General features: G+C 42.5%; 1 protein-coding gene across 1 annotated transcript in view; it reads right to left on the bottom strand.

Moving 5' to 3' along the window:
* Positions 1 to 284: 284 nt before the first annotated feature.
* Positions 285 to 13,546, bottom strand: part of LOC124012243 (adenylate cyclase type 2-like) — a 62,950-nt gene continuing 49,688 nt past the window's right edge. Inside the window, exons 6-11 of the mRNA XM_046325717.1 lie at positions 8,405 to 8,563; positions 8,052 to 8,198; positions 7,408 to 7,515; positions 6,723 to 6,837; positions 6,408 to 6,532; positions 285 to 1,392 (exon numbers count right to left, since the gene is read on the bottom strand). Of these exons, the coding sequence (XP_046181673.1) occupies positions 1,240 to 1,392; positions 6,408 to 6,532; positions 6,723 to 6,837; positions 7,408 to 7,515; positions 8,052 to 8,198; positions 8,405 to 8,563 (807 nt within the window). The 3' untranslated portion in view covers positions 285 to 1,239. The remainder of the gene's footprint in view (positions 1,393 to 6,407; positions 6,533 to 6,722; positions 6,838 to 7,407; positions 7,516 to 8,051; positions 8,199 to 8,404; positions 8,564 to 13,546) is intronic.

Raw genomic sequence — 13,546 nt, 5'->3', positions numbered from 1 at the left:
CAAACTGTGCGGACGCACAGGCAATGCTACCAAATACTAATTGAGTGTATGTAAACTTCTGACCCACTGGGAATGTGATGAAAGAAATAAAAGCTGAAATAAATAATACTCTGTACTATTATTCTGACATTTCACATTCTTAAAACAAAGTGGTGATCCTAACTGACCAATGACAGGGAATTTTTAGGATTAAATGTCAGGAATTGTGAAAAACTGAGTTTAAATGTATTTGGCTAAAATGTATGTAAACTTCCGACTACAACTGTACATAATAGAGTACAATACTTGATCAAACTACCTCTTTATCGAACTACTTAGTGGACTTTTTCAGTGAAATCATAAATAGTTGACTTTCAATGACATGAGGCACATTGGTTCACTTATATACAAATGCTTTAATGAGTAAGAAAATTATGGCGTCAAAACATGGAAACATTCTCCTGTTGTTGATATTGTTTTCTCGTTTTCTTACAAAAGTCCAGTAGCTCTTGATTCCTCAACTGCTCTTGAGGTCCACGTCGCTTTCTGCTCCAGAGCCATAGAGAGAGGCTAGCCATAGACAGCTTGGAAAACAACCCTTCATGTTGGCACCACATTTTAAATAGAATTCTGACTAAAAGTACTGTAATAGTGAAAGGACTATCGGTGCCAAGATGGCTTCGACTATCTGTGTCTGCACTGCTCCACTCGACCGCTCAGGTAGTCAATGAAATCCACTCCAGGTTGAAATTTCCCTTGCGCACAGATCTAAGATCAGCTTACCCTAAACACATCCTAACCTTAACCATTAGGGGAGAGGGGAATGCAAAACTGACCTAAGATCAGTATCTAGGGACAACGTTACCCTGTGAAGTTCAGTTACTACTGTGTCCAGCTAAGGAGGGACGATGCAGGTAATACTGTATGTACAGCCGTCTGTCTGTTGTTCTGTTTGTTGTTCTAAATGTTGTCTGTCTGCCATTCTGTCTGGTTTAGATTAAGTGGTCTGGAGTTACTGTTGTAAACAAAGTCTGTTGTTTGATACTTTCTACTACAGCAGGCAGTACTGTGTGCGTGTGTTACGTGTGTGTGTATGTCCTCGTATGTCTGTATGTGCTTTATTTGTGCATGCACGTATGTGTGTGTATGTGCGTGCAAGTCTATCAGTGTGTATGTAGATACATTTGTTTGTATAGTTTAAGTGTGTTTGCATGTGTGTGTGTTCATGTGTGTGTATGTGTAATGTTCAGTGTATGATGTTCAAGGCATCACAGTCCCTTGAGACAGCGATCTGGTCATCTCCGTGTGTACGAAGAAGGTTTTGAGCTCTCCCTTCCCCTTCACGTTGATGATGCCTCGACAAGAACACATGTAGCCCAGCGTCGCTAGGATACGACTTGTCTCCTCAGTTACCTGGAAGCAGGGAAATCATACAGTTATGAATATAACTACTATTCCCTGAAGGAGGGAACGAGGTATAACAAATTATGGGGAGTCAACGACCAGTCCTATTCACCAGAGGAAAACTGAAATCACAGAAGCTCCGCCTTCCTAGCTATAATAACGGGGCTCGCATTCATTTCGTCAATTCAGTACCGCTCAGGCACTTGCGAAAAGGAACCGAGTGACCCAGCTGAAACCGTGCCAGACAGAGCAGTAATGCCAGAATCGTCCACTGGACGGAGCACTCTGCCAGTCTCTCTACATTATGTCCTGAAGGGACCAAGCACCACCATGAGGACTGGGATCATTTTTGTTGTTGTTGTCATGCTTGTTTTCAAATCCACCACTCTTGACAACCGTGTGTCTGAACGTGCGGAAGGAACTGTGTTTATTATGCCCACATCTGGACAATACCGCTCTCTCAATATCCCTGAACACCAAGGAACCTTGGGTTGAAACAATGGGCTTTCATGGTACCACATTTCTCATACAATCCATACACACCGGGTTTGGGGACTTCGGCAACCAGTAACTTTCCCCGACAGCCAGGATAGTACCGTGGGACAGACGCAGCACAAAAACAGCCATAGCACGGATTTGGTAGAGAAGCTCTGAATCCCTCTACGCCTCCACGGTCTTATTCAGCTCATACAGCATACCGACATGATGATACCGCTGCAGCATTGTTACCACATTTAACAACCGATCCACCCTCTACTTCAGGGATTATCAACTAGATTCAGCTGCGGGACGATCTTCTTGAGCTGATAGTCGGGGCGCCAGAACATAATAACGACAAATTTGTACACTGCCTATTGACCACAAGATGCCCAAACATATATCATATTTGACTAAGACATAACATTTTCAAATAATATTAACATTGTTTTACCATCACGTGTCTCTCTATTATGCGTAGGAACACTTTGGAACAGATTTACAAAATGAAAATCACTTGGAACAGGTTTCCTGGTGCTTTTACAGTCTTTTATGTCCAGCAATTTAAAATAAATATACAATTGAAGTCGGAAGTTTACATACAATTAGATTGGAGTTATTAAAACTCGTTTTTCAACCACTCCACAAATTTCTTGTTAACAAACTATAGTCTTGGCAAGTCGGTTAGGACATCTACTTTGTGCATGACACAAGTAATTTTTCCAACAATTGTTTACAGACAGATTGTTTCACTTATAATTCACTGTATCACAATTCCAGTGGGTCAGAAGTTTACATGAACTAAGTTGACTGTGCCTTTAAACAGCTTGGAAAATTCCAGAAAATGATGTCATGGCTTTAGAAGCTTCTGATAGGCTAATTGACATAATTTGTGTCAATTGGAGGTGTACCTGTGGATGTATTTCAAGGCCTACCTTCAAACTCAGTGCGTCTTTGCTTGGGAAAGTCAAATGAAATCAGCCAAGACCTCAGAATTTGGTTTTAGACCACCCCAAGTCTGGTTCATCCTTGGGAGACATTTCCAAACACCTGGAGGTACCAAGTTCATCTGAACAAACAATAGTACGCAAGTATAAACACCATAGGACCACGCAGCCGTCACACCTCTCTATCTCCTAGAGATAAACGTACTTTGGTGCGGAAAGTGCAAATCAATCCCAGAACAACAGCAAAGGACCTTGTGAAGATGCTGGAGGAAACAGGTACAAAAGTATCTATATCCACAGTAAAACAAGTCCTACATCGACATAACCTGAAAGGCCTCTCAGCAAGGAAGAAGCCACTGCTCCAAAACTGGCATAAAAAAGCAAGACTACGGTTGGCAACTGCACATGGGGACAAAGAATGTACTTTTTGGAGAAATGTCCACTGGTCTGATGAAACAAAAATAGAACTGTTTGCCTATAATGACCATCGTTATGTTTGGAGGATAAAGGGGGAGGATTGCAAGCCGAAGAACACCATCCCAACCGTGAAGCACAGGGGTGGCCGCATCATGTTTTGGGGGTGCTTTGCTGCAGGAGGGACTGGTGCACTTCAAAAAATAGATGGCATCATGAGGCAGGAAAATTATGTGGATATATTGAAGCAACATCTCATGACATCAGTCAGGAAGTTAAAGCTTGGTCGCAAATGGGTCTTCCAAATGGACAATGACCCCAAGCATACTTCCAAAGTTGTTGCAAAATGGCTTAAGGACAACAAAGTCAAGGTATTGGAGTGGCCATCACAAAGCCCTGACCTCAATCCTATAGAAAATGTGTGAGCAGGAACCTGACTCAGTTACACCAGCTCTGTCAGGAGGAATGGGACAAAATTCACCCAACTTATTGTGGGAAGCTTGTGTAAGGCTACCCGAAACGTTTGATCCACGTTAAACAATGTAAGGGCAATGCTACCAAATACTAATTGAGTGTATGTAGACTTCTAACCCACTGGGAATGTGAAGAAAGAAAAAAAAGCTGAAATAAATCATTCTCTCTACTATTATTCTGACATTTCACATTCTTAAAATAAAGTGGTGATACTAACTGACCTAAAACAGGGATTTTTTACTTTAAATGTCAGGAATTGTGAAAAACTGAGTTTAAATGTATTTGGCTAAGGTGTATGTAAACTTCTAACTTCAACTGTATATATGTATGTACTGTATGTATGTATATGTATATTGTGTATGTGTACTTTATTCAAAAACCTTAGGGTGCCCAATAAGACAACCCGTGGGTTGCCAGTTAGGAAACCCTTCTCTACATTCAATAAATCACTATAACCTGGTAGCACCAGCCTGGCTGAATGAGTGGAATCCTAGATCACCTTTATCTCATCTGCAAAATCTTTAAACAGGAGTAAGCAACGCTTCCCTTCCCCCAAACCTGGAGGAGCTGCTCTGTGGGGGAGAAGACACCCAGGTGATCTGCCACCCTACCACCAACGCTTCCCTTCCCCCAAACCTGGAGGAGCTGCTCTGCGGGGGAGAAGACACCCAGGTGATCTGCCACCCTACCACCAACGCTTCCCTTCCCCCAAACCTGGAGGAGCTGCTCTGCGGGGGAGAAGACACCCAGGTGATCTGCCACCCTACCACCAACGCTTCCCTTCCCCCAAACCTGGAGGAGCAGCTCTGCGGGGGAGAAGACACCCAGGTGATCTGCCACCCTACCACCAACGCTTCCCTTCCCCCAAACCTGGAGGAGCTGCTCTGCGGGGGAGAAGACACCCAGGTGATCTGCCACCCTACCACCAACGCTTCCCTTCCCCCAAACCTGGAGGAGCTGCTCTGCGGGGGAGAAGACACCCAGGTGATCTGCCACCCTACCACCAACGCTTCCCTTCCCCCAAACCTGGAGGAGCTGCTCTGTGGGGGAGAAGACACCCAGGTGATCTGCCACCCTACCACCAACGCTTCCCTTCCCCCAAACCTGGAGGAGCTGCTCTGTGGGGGAGAAGACACCCAGGTGATTTGCCACCCTACCACCAACGCTTCCCTTCCCCCAAACCTGGAGGAGCTGCTCTGTGGGGGAGAAGACACCCAGGTGATCTGCCACCCTACCACCAACGCTTCCCTTCCCCCAAACCTGGAGGAGCTGCTTTGTGAGGGAGAAGACACCCAGGTGATCTGCCACCCTACGACACAGCTCCATCAAAGGCGCATTAACCACCAATGGTTCCCTCTCCCCTGCCGAATCCAAAGCTGGGGCTTAGGCTGCCCCGAACTGATGTCATCCGCTTCACACTCTGAAAACCCTGCAGAGCCAACCAGGGGTACATCATCCCCTGAACACTGCCACTGCCACAGAAACCAGAATGATCCCTTACATGGGCTGTGATGACACGCCTGTCAACCCACCGCTGCTGCTGCTCTCTCCCAGCCTCAGATGACCCCGTCCCAGAGGTCGCTTCACCGGAAAACCCTTCGCCAGCAGCCCCGATCTTTCTCACAAAGTCAACCCGACGCAAAATGGAAGTTGAACCCAGCCGGGGATAATGGTCACATTAGCGTGTTTCCACCCCAGGCAAACATTACAGCACTCATGAGTATCTTTCATTTTGATTGTGACACCACGTGCTCTTCAGCACGGTCGGAGGTTCAAACTCGGCTGGTTAGCCATTTTTTACTTACTCTTACCACTGGCCATCTTAATCAAGCAAGGAAGCACAGTCTACACAAGTGGAGTGGAAAGTAGTGGGTTTCTAACAAACACAAAAAACAATGCCAAGACCAAAAACTCATAATATCTAGAGGGACAAGTACTCTCTCCCCACCAACAGACATCTAAGTCGGAGCCGAATCTCGTAGCCCTGTGTGCTTGAAAAGTTTGTAAATTGCGTGACACGTTCTTCCTTCAGGCGAGATGAAGAGCGAAGAATAGAGGAAATGAATGCACGCCCTGGTATTATAGCCAGGAAGGCGGGGCTTCTGAGGGTGGTTTCGACATTCATTAGCCCGTTGGGCGTAATTTCTTCAGGTGATTATGATTGGTCGTTGGCTCCCCATAGTGTGTTATATCAAGTGACTGAAAAGGACCACAAAGCATGATGTCCAAAACATCACATGTAGGCAGGATATTCTATAGACGTACATATCTACCTCAAATTCATTTAATGGATCTCTGTGGTAAATTCATATTAATAACTGGAGACTTAATCAGGAAAGGAGAATAGTCAAAGAGATAAGTTCATAGTGGCTTCGAGTATATTGTATAGTTCTGCATTATTATATATCTACATTTGCATAACATCTGCTCTGTACCTGTATACTATTCTCATTAACCTTGATCTATTTCTGCAGTGACCCCTAGTGGTATAACATAAAACTCAATGGAGCTATTATTACTGTAGCAGTGTTTCCCCAAGGGTGCACATTTTGGGTTTTGTCCTAAAACTACACTGCTGATTCAAATAATCAAAGCTTAATGATGAGTTGATTATTAGAGTCAGGTGTGTAGTGCTAGGGAGAAAAATAAACAAGATAGAGTTTGGGAAACTGCTGTAGCATTACTATTCGTATAACTGTATTAATTGAGTACCTGTATTTTTCCCAGTACCCCAGTACTCTCCATCCTGCTGGCTACATTAACACTGTTACCCCAGATATCATACTGAGGCTTTTGAGCTCCGATCACCCCCGCAATCACCGGACCATGGTTTATCCCTGACACAACCAGGAAGAAGGGTTAGAGGTCACATGTAAGACAGAGTCGGACTGTACCAATTACACTATACCTCTCTCTCTCTCTCTCTCTCTCTCTCTCTCTCTCTCTCTCTCTCTCTCTCTCTCTCTCTCTCTCTCTCTCTCTCTCTCTCTCTCTCTCTCTCTCTCTCTCTCTCACTCTCTCTCTTACCGACTCGTAGCCTGAAGTCATTGAAAGAGTGTTTGTTGATAACGTCTAGTTTCCCAACCAGAGCGAAGGCAAACTCCATCATTGTGCCGATGTGCATGTACTGACGGTCATGTTCCTGAGAGAGAGAGCGAGAGAGAGAGAGAGAGAGAGAGAGAGAGAGAGAGAGAGAGAGAGAGAGAGAGAGAGAGAGAGAGAGAGAGAGAGAGAGAGAGAGAGAGAGTAGAAGATTGAGTGAGGGAGAAAGAAAAAATGGAAAGGAACAGAGAAAGGAAAGAGAGAAGAGGAAGACAGAAAAGGACAAGAGAGAGGAGGGGGGTAGAGGAATGGAGAGAGAGGGAGAATCATTCAGTTGTTTAGCACCATCACACAGCTTTAAACCTGTAATTGGAGGTGAGTTTGATCATTTCTGTGGGTTTAAAATACAGTATATGTCATCCAGTTCCCACTGGATATATGTGTGTGTTTGTGAATTAATTCATTACATATTTTTCTTCTGGTGTTCTCTGCAGTGTGTGTGTGTGTGTGTGTGTGTGTGTGTGTGTGTGTGTGTGTGTGTGTGTGTGTGTGTGTGTGTGTGTGTGTGTGTGTGTGTGTGTGTGTGTGTGTGTGTGTGTGTGTGTGTGTGTGTGTGTGTGTGTGTGTGTGTGTGTGTGTGTGTGTGTGTGTGTGTGTATATAAGATGTACCTGTGTGTATTCAGGTCCAGGTGTTGCGTTGAGACCAGTAGCAGCCATATAAGTGCTGCCAATAGTCTTTATCTTCTCCACCCCGCTGAACTTAGGCTTGGACAGCAGCTGTGACACACAAAGAGAGAGAGAGAGAGAGAGAGAGAGAGAGAGAGAAAGAGAGAGAGAGAGAGAGAGAGAGAGAGAGAGAGAGAGAGAGAGAGAGAGAGAGAGAGAGAGAGAGAGAGAGAGAGAGAGAGAGAGAGGGTAGAATTTAGCCTTGGACAGCAGCTGTCACACAGAGATAGAGAGGGGATGGAATTTAGCCTTGGACAGAAGCTGTCACACAGAGATAGAGAGAGGATGGAATTTAGCCTTGGACAGCAGCTGTCACACAGAGATAGAGAGAGGATGGAATTTAGCCTTGGACAGCAGCTGTCACACATACAGAGAGAGGGAGAGGGTAGACAATTAGCAAGAATACTGTAACGAGGATGTTACAGACAGTTCGGTCACAGATTTGTTCCTGTTGTCAGTGAAGATGTTCAGTATTGTCTAACATCTGGTTATGATCAGTAGTAACGGATGTAATATTACTGTGACACATTCTACAACAGCCCAACACACAGATGTGATTAGTAGCCAATAAGGACAGAGTAACTCACCTCGTCAAAGTCAGCGATGATCTCGTTGAGGAGTCTGAGACATTCCAGGCCCTCCTTGTTGACATCTGACTCTGTGTAGAACTCCTTAAAGTCTGGGATGGAAGCGAACATCACACACACCGACTCATATGACTGGTGGTACAGATCCTGGAGAAACAAGCACACAGAAACAGGTCAGTGGAATGGATCTATGCTACTGGTTCCATATAGGGTTAGAATGTGTGGTTCTAAAATTAGTTCTAGAATGCATTTACTTTGTGTCTTCTTTGAAGAATTTTAGAATGGGAATGTGCTTCGATCTATGATTCTGAATTCTCAAGGTTCTGATGTCCTGTGAATGTTTGCTGCCTCACCTCGTTCTTCCAGTTACGTCCCAGGAAGTGTTCTGCAACATGGGCCGGTAGAACGTTCTCTAGTAGAACCCTGTTGAGGTTCTCCATGGTCTCGATCTCCTCACACTCTCTCTTGAACTTGTCCCTCCACAGGAAGTCCAACCTACAGTAATATTCATTCTGTTAACAGGAGGACACAGAGACGGTAAAGATACGGTGGTCATAAAGTATTTATAAATCATTTTACTTTACTCTCTGAAATGACTACGTTTTCATTTGCTGAGCAGATCAAGTTAATTAAAACGAGACTGGACTTGACTCAGTGCTGACTAGACTTCTGAAACAATGAAAGAATTGAAAACGGAACACATGGGTCAATGTGCTGCTAGGTCAAACACATTATTCTCAAAGTGTTTTTTAAAACGTTTATTGTCCACTTGGAGAGTCATTACTTCAAGCTACACCTGTAATCTATAACTGTCTCTCACACATTCTCCTAACTTTAACGACATGGAAAAAATTAGGGGCATTTTCCTCCCCCATAGACCTACAATACTCCTACTGTCAACTAATCATCCCCCTTCCATCCAAAATTGATATAATCTGATGGCAGAATAAGAGACTCTGTCCCAAATGGGACCCTTTTCTCTATATAGCACACTACTTTTGACAAGGGCCCTGGTCAAAACTACTGCACTTTTATAGGGATTAGAGTGCCGTTTGGGACAGAGAACTATCTCACCAACTGGCCCTTGAGCCTGATTTGTATTGGTGGAAAATGAGCGCTCGAAGACAACGAAGCAGAGGATAGCAGCTTCACTCCAGGAAACGCTGAGCACCATGCCTGATTAGCATAAAGTATAGGGGCTGGTTTCTCATTGGTTATTTGTGAGATGGTGGTCAAAACACCCCGGTGTGTGTGTGTGGGTGTATGTGTGTATGTTTGTGTCTGTGCCCTGTATTAGAGCTTATGGCTACCTGTGGGCCGGCGTTTATATACGTGTGTGTGTGTGTGTGTGTGTGTATGTGTCTGTGTGTACTACACACACGAAGAGTTGAGAAAGCCTAGTAACTAGGTCAGGCAGGAACAGTGGTATTATGAGAGGCTGTTTAGAAGGCAACTACTGATGATGCTTAATTAATGAATCATTAATCTGTTTCATTCATCATTACCTCAGGCTTAGAGCCAGATGCTGCAAGGGAGAGACTATTTAACACCCCCAGAAAATATTTGAAATAAACAAAGGTTTACAATTGTAAAATCGTTTAAAATACAGCTAACCAAATACTGCAATTAAATGAAACATGTACTTCATCCCCAAAACACAGCCCCTACCCTACTGGTGACTATAACACAGTTTGACAACAGGGGGAACTGTATGGGCTGGCTCTTGTCCACTGGGAATGGTATATCTGGGTATACAAAACTGTCTCTGAAAAGCTCTGATGGATGGTACTCCAGAGCAGTGGCTTTGGCAAACATATGATGATGGCAGGGCCAAATTTAGGCACTCAAATCCTAATTTCATTATCATAAAAGCATAGCCTATCCTATACCCTAGACAGCAAATTCTCCAATGTTAAATCATCACTGACATCAGGCCTTAAAGTTACATTATGTTGGCTTGTAAAGTGATATGTTATTCCTATTGAAATACAGACAGGGTTAGCACATCCAACAGGTGGAATCTTTATTCATCTGCAACCTGCTTCTGAAATAACTGTCAATATTAAGAAAGGAGACGACCTAACCCATTTCAACTGTAACAGCCACTTCAGTGACGGGTGCAATAAATAGAACTAACTGATTGAGTTGAGAAAACTCTATGTTATTTGTCTTTGTGTAGCATAAGGTTAATAAATCAATCAATGTACATGTAAAAACACAGATACTAATTCAAAACAAAATTCTAGCTGCAGTAGAGCACGCTGTGAAATTAGATCATGATGGGCGAAGTTGTGATGGGAACATTTTACTCTCCACTCAACACTGGTTATTAACACTAACACTAGGGTTCTTTTACACCTGAGTGTTAATTTAACTCCTGAATCAACACTAGAAATGTTACACTGAAAAATCAATACAAGGTAACACTGGGCAATTTGCTGTGTACTTTAATCGATCGCACACAACAAACCATCTAAGAAGTGATTTCACATTACAGATAAAAGGTCTTGTAGGCCTACGTTAATCCATGAGTCTTGCTCTTAAAATGCGACTCACATAGACCTACACATAATAAACCATAGGTCTATAATTAATAGACTGAGACTAGAACATAATGTCCTAATATAACAGTAATAATCACAATAGGCAGCCATAGCCTACAGTGCCTTCAGAAAGTATTCATACCCCTTGACTTTTTCCACATTTTGTTGTGTTACAGCCTAAATTCAAAATGGATTAAATTGCGTTTTTTCCTCACCCATTTACACACAATACCTCATAATGACAAAGTGAAAATATGTTTTTAGAAATGTTTGCAATTTATGTTAGAATTACTTTTGGCAGCGTTTACAGCTGAGTCTTTCTGGGTGAGTCTCAAAGAGCTTTGCACACCAGGATTGTACAATATTTGAAAATGCCTCTTTAAAAAGATCTTCAAGCTCTATCAAGTTGGTTGTTGATCATGGATAGACAGACATTTTCAAGTCTTGCCATAGATTATGAAGCTGATTTAAGTCAAAACTGTAACTAGGCCCTTCACGAACATTCAATGTCGTCTTGGTAATCAACTCCAGTGTATATTTGGCCTTGTGTTTTAGGTTATTGTCCTGCTGAAAGGCGATTTTGTCTCCCAGTGTCTGTTGGAAAGCAGACTGAAACAGGGTTTCCTATAGCACTTAGCTCTATTCTGTTTATCTTAAAGAAACTACTACTCAGTGATGTGTTGAGTTTTGCCCCAAACACAACTCTTTCCATTCAGGACATAAATGTCCTTTTTTTTGCTACATTTTTTTGCAGTTTTAGCATTAATTTAGTATTGTGGAGTAAGTACAATGTTGTTGATCCATCCTCAGTTTTCTCCTGTCACAGCCATTAAGTTCTGTAACTGTTTTAAAGTCACCACTGGCCGTTGGTGAAATCCCTGAACGGTTTCCATCCTCTCTGACAAGTGAGTGTCTTTGTAGTGACAAATACTTGTATGTGTGGGGTACAGAGATGAGGTAGTCATTCAGAAATCATGTTAGACACTATTATTGCACTCAGAGTGTTGTCCATGCAACTTATTATGTGACTTGTTAAGCACATTTTTACTCCTGAACGTATTTATGCTTGCCATTACAAAGTTTAATACTTATTGACTCAAGACATTTCAACTTTTAATTCTTAATTAATTAGTACAAATTTCGAAAAACATAATTACACTTTGGCATTATTGGGTATTGTGTGTAGGACAATGACACAAAATTGCATTTTAATCCATTTTAAATTCCGGCTGTAAAAGACAACAAAATGTGAAAAAAGTTGAGATCACTGAGCCAAAATGCAAGCCGAGTGCAATTCTCTGCTGGGCGCTGGAGATCAAGTGTGCCTACAATGTATTTTAAATGACCAAGAGCCTATAGGGCCTAACTATAATGCATGGGCAGAGAAGCACAGGGCAATGATCTATTTCCAATGAAATTAATTCCCCAAAATCATAGGCTATTTATATTGACTGTAAATAAATATTGTTTCATGCATTTGCCCATTTTCTCCATGTAGGTCTACCTCTTATTATAAATAACATAGAGTCCCTTATATTTCAAAACTTGAGTCTCAAGCTGGGCTATATGATAACACTGGTCAGAGGTCAGTTGTTGTATCTAGGTAATATGACAACACTGGTCAGAGGTCAGTTGTTGTAGCTAAGCTATATGATAACACTGGTCAGAGGTCAGTTGTTGTAGCCTACTACTTGCGAGGCACATCGGAGCTCCCAAGTGGCGCAGCGGTCTAGTGCATCTCAGTGCATGAAGCGTCACTACAGTTCCTGGTTCAAATCCAGGCTGTATCACATCTGGCCGTGATTGTGAGTCCCATAGGGCGGCGTACAATTGGGCCAACGTCGTCAGGTTTGGCCGGGGTAGGCCGTTATTTTAAATAAGAATTTGTTCTGAACTGACTTGCCTAGTTAAATAAATAAAAAATGTTGTTGAAGTAACTTTTTTTTATTTCACTGGAGTGGAGGATGGGACAGAGTGCGAGTTGAAGTGGGGAGGCGTGTTCTGTGGTTTCTAACAGTGTGGAATTAAAACAGTGTTGTAGTGCTGATCGTTGTCTCTGAATGTCCTGAAACTCTCTTTAAGGCCCCCGATTAGATCAAAGCAATCAATCACTGATATCAAATAACTTGGCAAATGCGAGAACATCCTCTCTATACACAGTCTCTAGAAATATTTTTACTGTGAGATTTGTTTGGCCATTTTACTTGTTTTTGCCAGCCAAGTTGGCTAGTGAGTCTTAGCTAGCTAGCTAACGGTGTGTAGCCCACACAATGTACCCTAGACTACACAGGGGTAGCTACTGTTTACTGCACATGGTATGACTGCAAAGTGACACGTGCCAGAACCCACCCATTCTTCTGAAATTGATACGCTGAATGTTTCGTCCCCCCCCTCCGGTAAACAATCACAAGCATAATAAAAATGCCTTACACAGGCCTAAATTAAATAGATTTGATTTAAACATGTCCTTGAGTATCCTGAAAAGCATCTGCTAAATAAAATGTTATTATTATCAATATACAGTGAGCTCCAAAAGTATTGGGACAGTGACATTTCTTTGTTTGTTTTGGCTGTGTGCTCCAGAAATGTGGAATGATACAATGACTATGAGGTTAGTACAGACTGTCAGTTGTCATTTGAGGGTATTTTACTCCATATCGGGTGAACCGTTTAGAAATTACAACTCTTTTTGTACATAGTCCCCCATTTTAAGGGACAAAAAGTACTGGCACAAATTCACTTCTACAGTACAGTGTCTTGCAAAAGTATTTATCCCCCTTGGTGTTTTTCCTATTTTGTTGCATTGCGACCTGTCATTTAAATATATTTTTATTTGGAATTCATGTAATGGACATACACAAAATAGTAAAAATTGGTGAAATTAAATGAAAAAAATTCAAACAAATAAAAAACTGAAAAGTGGTGAGTGTATATGTATTCAAACCCCTTTGT

Source organism: Oncorhynchus gorbuscha, linkage group LG24, assembly GCF_021184085.1.
Source record: "Oncorhynchus gorbuscha isolate QuinsamMale2020 ecotype Even-year linkage group LG24, OgorEven_v1.0, whole genome shotgun sequence".
In the NCBI taxonomy this organism is placed as follows: Eukaryota; Metazoa; Chordata; class Actinopteri; order Salmoniformes; family Salmonidae; genus Oncorhynchus; species Oncorhynchus gorbuscha.
The sequence above is the reverse complement of the archived record's forward strand: the minus strand, read 5'-3'. Positions and strand labels throughout refer to the sequence as shown.